Below are 12,764 nucleotides of genomic sequence, written 5' to 3' on the forward strand. Positions count from 1 at the left end.
AAAGGATGAATTTTCCACCCATAACAAATCAGGAACTGAAAGAAGCAATCCAACAACTAAAACTAAAGACCACTCCAGGAATAGACAAAATAAGACTCACAGACCTTATAACACACTTTGAACAAATAAATCCAATACATTTGAAACTCCTGAACATAATATTCGACACAGGCATTATTCCACAACTTAAAACTGCTGTAATTACGCCAATATACAAACACGGCAAAAGAAACGATACTCAGAACTACAGACCAATATCTACCTTACTAGTCATCTCAAAAATTCTAGAAAAAATAACACACACCAGACTACAGAACTATTTACAGAAGTACAACATCATCTCACAAAACCAATTCGGCTTTCATAAAACAAAAAGCACCATTACTTTATTAGAAGACATCGCCAGCACAATAAACAAAGCTCTCGACAAAAACAAGTACGCCGTCCTTATACTGCTGGACCTAACTAAAGCATTTGACACACTTGAACATGACATACTACTCACCAAACTATACTCAATAGGTATAAGAGGAACACTGCATACATCGTTCAAGAACTTCCTCTGAAACAGAACACAAGTAACAAAAATAGGTACAAGTCACAGTCGGAGTACACAAGTAAAACACGGTGTACTTCAAGGTGCCATATTATCACCCACTCTATTCAATATATACATTAACGATGTTCATAACATGTCCATAAGAAGTCAAATATTTCAATACGCAGATGACACTGCACTACTAGCAATCCAACATTAACACAGCTCTCTGCAAAGCTCGAGACTTAAACGAAATCACAACATACTTCCACCAAAACGCAATTCTAATCAACGGCACCAAAACACAGATGTTGATAATTCACAACCCAAGAACCATACGCCCCGCATCACTAACGATACATTTTCACACATACCGCTGGATTAACAACAATAATACCTGGCAATGTTCCGATATCAAACCTCTAACATAAGCAAAATACCTCGGTCTCTATATAGATTCCCACCTTAAATAGACAAAACATATAGAATACCTACACACCAAACTCCGGATCATCGCAGCAAAACTCTTCCAAGTTAAAGACATTATTCCACCCAACATCACGGTATCTGCGAATCCCTGCTCAGATACGGAATAACATTCTATGCCAATACACCAAACAGCCACCTAACAAAATTAGAAACACTACACAGGAAAATCGTGTCAACAGTGATGTGGACACCTTACACGCAACTACCAATATCCGACAAGCACATGGCGATACATAGAATTCTGAGCATTAAAAATCTGAAACACTACTTGACATTAACAAGGAATTACTTCAACATCATCTATCGAAACAACAGAGACCCATGTCGTATAACACGACCTACAACAACTCTCTACATCCCCACACCCTTCAACAACTCATACGGTTCTTTTGTGAGATCACATCAGATACCCACGCTACTCAACAACCTACCAAGAAATTTTAAAACACATAGATAACTACAGAACATTAAAAAACGAACTCTGGAAAATATACCAACAAAGTTAAGAAACCATTAACACTAATATACACATCACAAATCACTAGCAACCATTGCCTACATCCCCTACATAAACAGTAGCAACAACACAAATAGTGAAGGCTAAATCCCGCTCTCTTCATAAAAGCTAACCCAAGCTTCGAAGTAGGTGGGATTAACTTGCCTCACTCATCTACATGTAATCTTTATAAGCAAATGCAGAAATTTGTATGTATAATCACTCTTTCTCAAACTTTAAAAAAAATAAAAATAAAATAAAAAATAAAAAAATTATACAAAAAATTCTGTGTAATCTTCATTGTTAATATTAGAACTTCTTCTAGGCGTTATTCCCGCTTCCTATGCAGGGTCCGCGTGTTACTTAGATGCGACTTCTTGTTAGTACTACTCTCAACCGACCCGTCGCCTGGTCTGCCGCTGGGGGAGGGATATATTTTTTTGACTGTAGAGGCGTATGTTCACTGGGCCGGTTTGCGTGATGAAAAACGCCAGATAAACTGGCGGAAAAAACCTTACTGACCGCGCCCAAGACCGGCTAACTTGGCTATGCCTGAGGAAGATCCTCAAATTCCTTACGTCTAGAACGGGAATCGAACCTGGGATACTCCTTCCACTAGGCCAACCGCGCAGTGATTGTTAATATTAGAAGAACATGTGTTGTAAATACATAATATAAAGGCAAAAAAGTATTATTAAAAATGTTAATTGAAATCCAATGTCGGAAATGCAGCACTTAATGCTGAACTCTGTAAAATTATAAGGTGCAATGTCACACAAGATGTTTATTGTTTGTATAAATATTTTAGCAATTTAGCAATTTTAGCAATTATTATTATTATTATTATTATTAGTAGTAGTAGTAGTAGTAGTAGTAGTAGTAGTAGTAGTAGTAGTAGTAGTAGTAGTAGTAGTAGTAGCAGCAGCAGCAGAGACCTGCAGAGAGTAACGGACTAATCGAAGGTGGTGACATGTCACTCACACCAACTGTCATACCTTTTCTGAATTCATTCACACTACCTTCACTCACCACCTTGGAAGGCAAACCATTCCAGTCATCATCGCTCTATGAGGGAAAATCTAGTTCCCATCCCTTTCTTAAGTGATTTCATTCTCGACTTCCATGGATGCCTTCTCATCCTTTCCCCACCCTCCATAAAATGAAAAATTCCCTCTGCTGATATCCTATATGAACAATTCAGAAGTTTTAGGTCTTTATCATGTCATCCACCATTCTCAACAACAACAATAATAATAATAGAATTATGATATTATTTCTGTATTTATCACAGCCGTTTCCATATGCATTATGTTTCTCCTTACGTTTACTAGAGCTTCTAAAATTCTTCACAGTGAATAGCAAAACAGTGAATAGCATTCAGAACGTTTTAAAAAAATATTTATTTGGAAAATAACTTACAATAAGAAAATATTTTACAAAAAAGAAGGCGTTGATTACAGATATTGCTTTAAAAGTACTGCTTTATTATTATTACTTGTCATGAACATGATAAAATAATGGTTAAGCCGCCCGACGGAGAGCGGGAGAGTAATATGCCAAGGAAGACTTAATGTTCCGCGTGGGTTTGCTTTCTCTGTGGAGATCCTTGTCCAATGTGGCCACAGAATCCATTTTTTTCGAAGAGGCGTCTCGCCCACAAATGCCGCTGCATATTGGATAGCTTATAATTATTTAAAAAGCCTCTTAGGGTCTTTTACACCTATTGAGCCAGAGTAGAACCGGTTGCATTTCTTCTCATCAGCTGTAAATAATCTTTCTGTAGAATAATGACAATGTTCTTACCTATTCCAGTACTCATGGGTGGTTCCATAAACCATTTCCAGACCGAAACATCTGTATTTGGATACTATTTAACAGCATTAAATTTTTCTTGTGTATTTTTAAAAATAATTTTACTCTACTAACCATGTATATATCGCAGATCTCATAATTTCCTGCTCGAAAATGTCACTGAACGCCATCTTCCGTAAGACTTCGTTTAATGATCAAAAACTGGTTTCAAGTATACATGATAATCTGTTTCATCCTTTTGGGGATGCACTGGAAATTTAACATCGCAACATCTTAATCCAGAGAGATCACAAAAGCTATATAAAAAACTATAACTGTATAATCAGGAATTGCAGATTATGTCATCGACGCTGAATTGTCACTTCAGCTGTAAAACTTAAAAATTCACAGTGATATAAATAAATCTGCGAAACGCACTTTTAGATACGATCGAAGAAACCTAATCATTCACTATTTTGGCAATTTTTAGCAAAACGTTTTTGGCAAAAAAGGAGTGCTACCTAACATGGCTTAGGGTTGGATCACCTGAGATGCGTTTGCGGTATGCTGAGGCACAAAAAGCTGCTGCTGAGGCAGTAAAGAGAGCAAAGCAGAAGGCTTGGGAATCCTTTGGAGAAAGATTAGACTCATCCTATGCAAAAGCAAGGGCAATTAAGGCCTCTGATGGTGCACTTTTAACAACCGAGAAGGATATCCTCCACAGATGGAGGGAGTACTTTGAGAGCCTTCTTAACCCGGGTGGCCCTGCAGTTGTGGACATCCAAGAGGTGCAGATCAGGGCAATGACTTGTCTCACAGCAGAAGAGGTTCATTTAGCAATAAAATCGCTAAAATCGGGTAAGGCTGCTGGCGATGATGAAATTCGGCCCGAAATACTAAAATCCTTAAATCGAGACGGTGTTCTCTGGCTGACTCAAGTGTGTCAGGCTGCTTGGATATCTGGGAAAGCACCAAAGCAATGGCAGACAGGCATAATAATACCAGTCTTCAAGAAGGGAGACCAGAAGGATTGCAGTAACTATCGTGGCATCTCTCTACTGAGCCTGCCTGGGAAAGTGTATCCTGAGTGCTTCGAAAGACGGTGCAGGAGCATAGTTGAGTCAAAGTTCCAGGAAGAACAATGTGACTTTCGTTCTGGTAGAAGCACAACTGACCAAATCTTCACTTTAAGGCAAGTCTTTGAGAAATCTTGGGAATATGCAAAGAATGTCTGCACATGTTTTGTGGACTTGGAGAAGGCATATGACCGGGTTCCTTGGGATAAGCTTTAGCAAGTAGTACAGGAGTATGAAGTGGATGGCCAACTATTAGCTGCCATCAAGTCCCTGTATGAATGCCCACAGTTTTGTGTCAGGATGAACAGCACAGAGTCTGAACCTTTCACAGTCTCCATTGGCCTCCGCCAAGGGTGTGTTCTGTCACCCCCTCCTTTTCATAATATTTATGGACTGGATTGATTGGCACAGCCGAGGCAGTGAGTGTGTCAAAATTCGAAGATGTAGCATTGGATGTCTGCTTTTTGCAGATGACATAGTTCTGCTTAGCTCTTCCTCATATGACCGCCAGCGGACCCTGGATAGGTTTGTAGCTATTTGTGCAGACGCTGGAATGAAGATCAGTGTGGCCAAAACTGAAACATTTGTGGTCTCAAGATAACCATCCCAGTGCACTCTACATGTAAGTGGAGTCCCAATGAGGCAGGTGGAGAAGTTTAAATACCTTGGGTCCATATTCACGAATGATGGAAAATGGGACGTAGAGCTAGATACTCGAATGGCTTAGCAAGCTCAATATTGTGGGAGCTTGGCCGTTCGGTAGTATTGAAGCAGGAGTTAAGCCAGAAGGCAAAGCTGGCTGTCTTCAATACAGTCTATGTCCCCATCCTCACCTAGGGGCATGAGAGTTGGGTAATGACCAAAATAATGCGGACACGAATCCAAGCGGCTGAAATGAGGTTCCTTCGAGGGGATGCAGGGCTGACAAGACTTGACAGAGTCAGAAGCTCTGCAATTCGGGAAACTCTCAATACACTCAACCGCTGCTTCTCCGTGTTGAGAGATCACAGTTACGTCGGTACGGGCACCTGGTCAGAATGCCACAAGAGAGGCTCCCTCAGCAAGTCCTCTTTGCCAAGCCAGAGGGTGAGAGGCCACGTGGAAGGCCAAAGAGTCGTTGGATAGATTATTTCCAAAACCTTGGTGGACGTGTTTGGAAATCCCACCAAAACACCTGAGCTTGGTGGCAGCGGATCGTGACCATTGGAAGTTCCTCTTGCAGTGTTTCCCCCCCCCCCACACACACACACAACCCAATTAGAAAAAGTGGGCCTTGAAGATGTGTGTATGTATGTATGTTAAATGACACTATCGTGTAACCAGCCTAGAATGGTATAAATAATTGCTTGATTTTTAGCGGTGGTTTATACGCATACACACATCTGGAAAATATGAAGAATTAAAGAAACATATACTGTATACTTTATAGATAAAGATAATGCTCGCTGTCATCTGACTTGCAGTTTGTAGAAAACGGTTGTCGAGAAGTGATAAAGAATTATAAGGTACATTGCGGTTTGACAAACATTTCTACCATTCAGATTAATGATAATCGTTACATATATCGTATGGGTTTTTTTTGTTTTTTTTTGGTAACCAACTATTATGTTTAGGTTCGTCCGTAAGGTATTGATTCCTAGCAGACGGAAAGGGAAATTGGTGGTGTGATGTCTGCATTTGGCACTTTTTTAACGAAGGCGAACTTCACTTTCAAGTCTTGGCACTCTTTGACGAAGGTTAAAATGAAGATCATGAAGAAAACCAAAAGCAGCCATTCACAGAATGCAGCGATGAGGTACATCGTATCAAACTGAAAGAGAGAGAACAAAAAAAAGGTTTCAGTTAATTCAAAGATACTATACAGTGGAAATAAACAGTATTATTATCAGATGGGTGTTTTTACAAACTATCTGGGAAACTGTTACTTTCATTTCTTAAAAGGTGTTTATACTTGAAATACTTTTACTTCTTCATTGATGTGTAAAAATACACATCAATGTTATTAATATACATTAATATACATTAATGACATCAAGCAGGGTCTATCAGCAGATTTGCAATTGTTTGCTGATGATGCGAAGATTGCCCTGAATCCCTGATGCAGGGCAATCAGGGATGCTACTGATATTCAGCAATTACAAAATGAATTGAATAGACTGGAATTCTGGGCAAACGAAAACGGCTATCAGTTTAATGTTAGTAAGCGTACAGTTATGCACTTTGGCGATGATAAGAGTTCCAGCGGCATATTATATTAGCGGGGTTATGCTACAAGAAACTGAAGAGGCAAGGGATCTTGGTGTATTAGTATAAAAATTTAAAGTTCAAAGGTCACATAGCAAAAGTTGCAAATACAACTCAGAGGATAATTGCTATGTTGAAGCGAACCTGTAAGGATAAGGAAGTAATTTTGCCTCTTTATAAGGCTTTGATAAGACCACACTTGAATTACTGTGCGCAGATTTGGTCTCCCGGATTCCAAGGGGATAAAGAAGCTGTGGAAAGGGTGCAAAGAAGAGTTACAAAGATGATGTCCGGATTATGGGACTTAGATTATGAGGACAGATTGCGAGTATGTGGATTACAGACTCTGGTTAACAGGAGAAAGAGGGGTGATATGATAGAGGTCTATAAACTTTTGAATGGGTGATATAGCATTTCAAATGATGAAAGTTTTCGTTATATGGAAGGCGGGGAGAGAACACGAGGACATCCATGGAAGCCAAGGTTGTTCACATTCAAGAGAGGGGTAAGAGCTAGGTTTTTCTCTCAGAGACAGAGCAGTGAGTGAGTGGAATAATTTGCCCTTACGAGTAGTGAGTGCATCTAGTGTGAATGAATTCAAGGGAAGGTATGATAGCTGGGTAGGGTAATTTACAGCCTCCCTCGATGAGTCCTTGACTCCCTGGAAGTCTCTGATGATGATGATGATAATAATAATTTTTTTTTTTTTTTTTTAGTTTATTATCTCTCAAATAATTACATGAATATACTAATATTTAGGCAACAATGCATCTCTTTCTTGCAAAATGGTTCAGTAAGAATTATAATTACTCTTAATATCATTATCATTTGCAGAATTTCTCATTGACACAAGAGTAAAAAGTGTGTATTATTACCATTAATAATAATCATGGTAATCGTGTTTATTATTAATGACTCACAAGTTAAACAATATTACTTATGTTGCAGTTCACATAATAATTATTTTTTTAAATTTAAATTGTAAATTAAATATATAATTTTAAACTTAAATATATAACTGAAGTATTACTATCACATTTTCTGTTTACTACTAGAATTCATTACAGAATGTTAAGTGAATAATGTTAGATAAATACTACTACTGGGATGTAACTCAACTGCACCCTCGAAGCTTTGTAATTAGCTTATCTGAGGGTGATACTGGTTATATATACATATATTTGTTATTGATTTGGTTGCTGTGTTGGAAGTAGGCAGATCTTTGGGAGGTCAAATGAATGATCTGAAAGGTCGGATCAAAGTGAAATTGCCGATATATCCTGTGTTATTGCATCTGTCTTGATGGTTCACGTTCCTTTTTTATTGCGGGCTTCTTTTTGAACTATTTAGGAGGCTTTTTTCGTCACAGTGGCAGCCTTTCTATGTCTTCTGCGCTTTTAATTTGTATCGGCTTTGAAGTTTGTGACTTCCTTATGAATATTTTGGCATCTCTGGTCCACAAAAATTGGTAATTTTTTTCCATTTTTGCTTTTCGTGTTTGGTACTACAGATTCTGGTTGAATGGTGTTAAATATTCGGATAGGAAGATTGGTGTATTGTCTTGCTGTGCGTTCAAGTCCTTGGCAACTGGTTTTTTCTGCCTGCTGGCTTTTATGAGATTGTCTCTTGTGGACTTGCTCTTAAGACGAATTATGACTGGGGCAGGTCGTGAGAAGCCTTGGTTTTTGCTCTTCCTAGGAATCCGATTTACGGTCTGAATGTCGTTAAGCTGTAGGGGGATATCAATTACATGGCCTAATTTTAAAATCACGTCTCTGAGGTTTTCTGTAGGTGCAGTTTCAGGAAGACCGTTTATGACAAGATCTTTTTTATGTTGTTGCTGATTTAAACGTTCGTATTGTAGTTTTAGAGAATGAAGTTCTTGACGGAGTTCGGATGTCTCTTTCATCAAATTGTGTTGCCTGTCTTTTAGTGCGTTAATGCTCATTTTAATGTCTTTTACCGTTTGCAACACTTCTATAACTGCTAAATTATTATGTTTTACCAAATCTTCATATTCGCTAGATTTTTTTGTTATTTGTTCGTTCTGTTTCTTAAAGAGTTCTTGCACAAGATCTACTAAGCTGGCTTTTATAGTCACTAGACCGTTTTCTATTAGTATACTTAAAGAGTTTAAATTATAGGACTCACCTGCGTTTTTTTGTCTGTTCAGTTCGTCATCTGATTTCGCCTCTGGTGTAATCGGCTGCATCGTAGGTGGTTGCCTTACGTGCGTTTCTTTGTTCCTCTTGCAGATTACACACTTCCATTCTTCACGTGTTACATCGGGTTCATATTTATGTTGCCCGGTTGTTTCTGAAAAGCCGGCACATTTTAAGTGTAGAATCCTACTGCATTTCGTACAAGTTATATTATTTCCGTTGGACGATAACTCCTCCAGGCATTTGATACACTTCATGACTCACCTTTCTTCCCTTGGGCGGTGAGGCGTGATTATAAAGATGGCGACGTCCTTTGTTCTTCGCTGGTTGTTGACCACGGTCCTCTCTGTTCCCTTTTCAACACTTCAAAATTTGGTTTCTTCTTAGACGATCTCGTTGAATTTTATGTCACTGTCTTCGGCGTGATGAGTAGGGTTACTTGGGAGCACTTTCAACTTAAAACAGGAGTTGGAACCACTTTAAAACTATAAAAAACTGGAGCAGCGATATCACCGTGCGACCGTTCGTATGCCTACACAGCGCCCTCTTTATAATATTATATAAATAATAATAATAATAATAATAATAATAATAATAATAATAATAATAATAATAATTAATATATATATATATATATATTATTAAGGATACCAAGTAATTTTATAAATTTGATTTCTCTCTCTCTCTCTCTCTTTAATTTTCAAAAGTTTCAAAGTTTCAAAAACACAAGTTTCACTGCGTGACAGTTGTATCGAACTGTTAGTCCTCAGCAGAAGACAAGAGCACACAAACATTCTCCCAATGCTCTTTGTTGTATTACTCCATTTACAGCAGAACATTCAAGGAATGAAAAGTATTAATCAAGGTTTTTCTCCGTTCCTATAAAAATCATTCTCTTTATTATACTCGTAAGTTTACCTGAAAACACGTTTAGCCACAAAAAGAGCTTCTCCACTTATGTACATTTAAAAGCTTTCTTCTGTTTTAATGAAAGAAAACAGTATTTAAATATCAATACACTTAATGAAAGGTCTTCCTGGTGCACGATGGATTTTATCGCATGAAACGATACATATGAAATACATAAAAAATGTGCATAAAAGGTGAATCTGTGAATGAGATGCGTATAAGGAAAGGATGTCAGCAAGTCAGATCCGTACCTCCTAGTCATCTGGGGAAAATCCTTGAGCATCAATTTATCTAAAATTTATTGATTTCTTCAAACGTGTACCAACGATTAACTGACTGTTTTCCATACTGACTTGGGATGACAGCTGTGAAAGGTAAAGGGTCGTCCCTTCCTAAAAAAGAAAGCATTAAATGTTCTAACTGTAAAATTAACGTAATTGTGCGAGTATTAGGAGTACCATCCTCCTTTTATATGTTTGGAATTACTAGCTATAGCGAATGCACTATATGGCGTCGTAAAGCTAAAAGGAAATGACTGCAATTTCCAAATATTTTCATAAATTTTACATTTCAGATTTTGGTTTTAATGGGTTTTTTCATTATTATTATTACAATCATTAAAAAACTCACCTGAGTTGGTAACTGTGGATTGGGATCTCTAATATATCTTCTGTTAGAAATCGAAACTGGGTAAATTAGAATCAACACTGATTACATTTATAAAGGAAAATAAACTGAAGAATCAAATTCCTGTTTTACTTTGATGATTGTCATATTTGGAAAGTTAAGATTAAATAAGTCAGTATAAAGAGCATCTTAAATCTTAATTAATACATGCATAATATTCTCAAAAGCATTATCTCATACAGAATAAAGCGGAATAAGAACAGTTACAATTATATTAACTTTAGTTTAATCCTTTATCCAAAGTGTACGCAAACAAAGTTTGCTCCTGAAGATACTTCAGGACTGAGGTAACTCGTAGCAAAGGTGGACCAAGTTCTCATCACTCCTTGTCTTAGTATCCCCCTTAATACAAAGCACTCTCCTTGGGGATATGTATAATGCTATGCATTACAGGAAGGACCACTACCCAGACCGGTTTCGAACTTTATTGAAGTCTCGTCAGTGGAAGCCAGACCCGAAGTGGTGAAACAAAGGCAGAAGTAATGGAGAGGTCAAATTTACCTATATGGATATTTATCTAAAGGATTAAACTAAATTCATTATAGTCTAACCAAGTTAAAAATAAACTTCTAACATCTTCCTCTAAATCCAGAGTAATTTAATAGTAAGATGGTACACCTTTTGGCAACTCATATAGGTAAATGTGACCTCTCCATTGCCTCTACCTTCATTTCACCAGTTCAGGTCTGGCTCCCACTGACGACACCTCAATAAAGGTCGAAACCGGTCTGAGCAGTGGCTCTTACCTTAATGCATAACATTATACATGTCCCCAAGGAGATGTGCTTTGTATTAAGGGAGATACTAAGACAAGAAGTGATGAGAACTTGGTCCACCTTTGCTACGAGTTGCCTCAGTCCTGAAATATCTTCAGGCGCAAACTTTGTTTGCATACACTTGGATAACGAAGTCAGCCTTGGAAAGCCAGCCTGGCTGGCCGAGTGGTTAGCGTGTCTGCGCTTTAGTCAATAGGCTGCGGGTTCGAATCCCGCCGTGGGCATGGACGTTTGTGATTGTCTGTGGAAAAAATAGTGGTGGCGGTCGGCCATAGATGGCGTTGGTGTAGTTGCGGTCAATTTGTGGATTGTGAGTGGTGGAAGCAGAGCTGTAGAGTAGATGCCCTCCCTCGATGAGTCTTTGGACTCCCTGGAGGTGACAAATAATAATAATAATAAAGGATTAAACTAAATTCATTATAGTCTAACCAAGTGAAAAATAAACTTCTAACAGTCACGGTTATTTGATGGAACAACTATGCTGGATAATAACATTCCCAGAAGCTACTTCCTACAATCCAGCCATTCACATTGAAATTATCTTCGTAGTGATCTTAACTTTCATGGCTTCTCTTTTCTAACACTACTGACCACGTTTAACCAGAATACCCACATTTACTCTTCCTATACCTTGCTCTTTTTCTTATTTTTTTTTCTTTTTCAAGGTATATCATAGAGTTCATCTATCCTTTCAGTAACTCAGACTACAATCTTATGCAAATTTTGCGAATTCCTCCCCTCCAATCCACACTTTGTTTCTTTTGGCTACAAAAGTGCTGTGGTATGACCTCTGAAATGTCTACACTTCCTTTCCTTATGAAGACTAATACCACTCTTCTCACCCAAGCACTTACTCAAAGAGATCTACAAAAATTATTCTCTCCACTTCATCCGTACTTCTTGTCCAACTTTCAGGCCATGGTTTAAAAACAGGTGTACCACGGCAGTCCAAGGGAGAAGAATTCAAAATTTTGCAGGTAACTTGTAACAAGAACTCAAATTACATGCTCAGCCTATGATGGACTAAGGAATAAATGCAACACAAAGATGAGAAAATCCAAATCTAACTTCGTAAGGGCCAACAGTAGCAAAACATTCGCTGCCTCTTTATCAAACGCCTCGTGCAGAGACCATTCGGATGCAATTGCTGCGCACCTATGCTTTCATATTTGCAACATATGTTTGGAAGCAAACATATTTATGACATAATCTAAGAGAAATTGAAATAATAGTCTTCTCTCTAACCACTAACTGATCGCTCTCACCTGTCTTCTTCAAAAGAATAGAGAATGTTATTAAGTGTAAACTTTTCATTTCCCAGAGGCTAGCAGTTGATCAAAGACCACCTATAAACGCTACTTTAGATCAATGACTGACATCGTAGCCTAAATCACCATCTACGGAACACGTGATATGGAAAAATTTGGAGAAACGTGAGCTGGCTGTTGCTTTATTCCTTGTCTAGCAGAAGCTTTTTCAATAAAGCGACATCTTCTACCGTTATTGGTTAGGCGACTTGATCTGCGCTTTGCTTATTATTACTAATGATAGATGACTTCTCTTTGAGCTTTTTCAGGAGTGCCCTAAAATTATATT

The 12,764-nt window shown here is 38.1% G+C and overlaps 1 protein-coding gene across 1 annotated transcript in view; it reads right to left on the reverse strand.

The window, feature by feature from the left end:
- Positions 1-2,903: 2,903 nt before the first annotated feature.
- Positions 2,904-12,764, reverse strand: part of LOC150092532 (DNA damage-regulated autophagy modulator protein 1-like) — a 29,296-nt gene continuing 19,435 nt past the window's right edge. The window contains exons 6-7 of the mRNA XM_090414650.1: positions 10,336-10,412; positions 2,904-6,200 (exon numbers count right to left, since the gene is read on the reverse strand). Coding sequence (XP_090270776.1) covers positions 6,027-6,200; positions 10,336-10,412 — 251 coding nt within the window. The 3' untranslated portion in view covers positions 2,904-6,026. The remainder of the gene's footprint in view (positions 6,201-10,335; positions 10,413-12,764) is intronic.

This window comes from Typopeltis vanoorti, chromosome 25, assembly GCF_054136105.1.
Source record: "Typopeltis vanoorti isolate ZY-2024b chromosome 25, IOZ_Tvanoo_1.0, whole genome shotgun sequence".
In the NCBI taxonomy this organism is placed as follows: domain Eukaryota; kingdom Metazoa; phylum Arthropoda; class Arachnida; order Uropygi; family Thelyphonidae; genus Typopeltis; species Typopeltis vanoorti.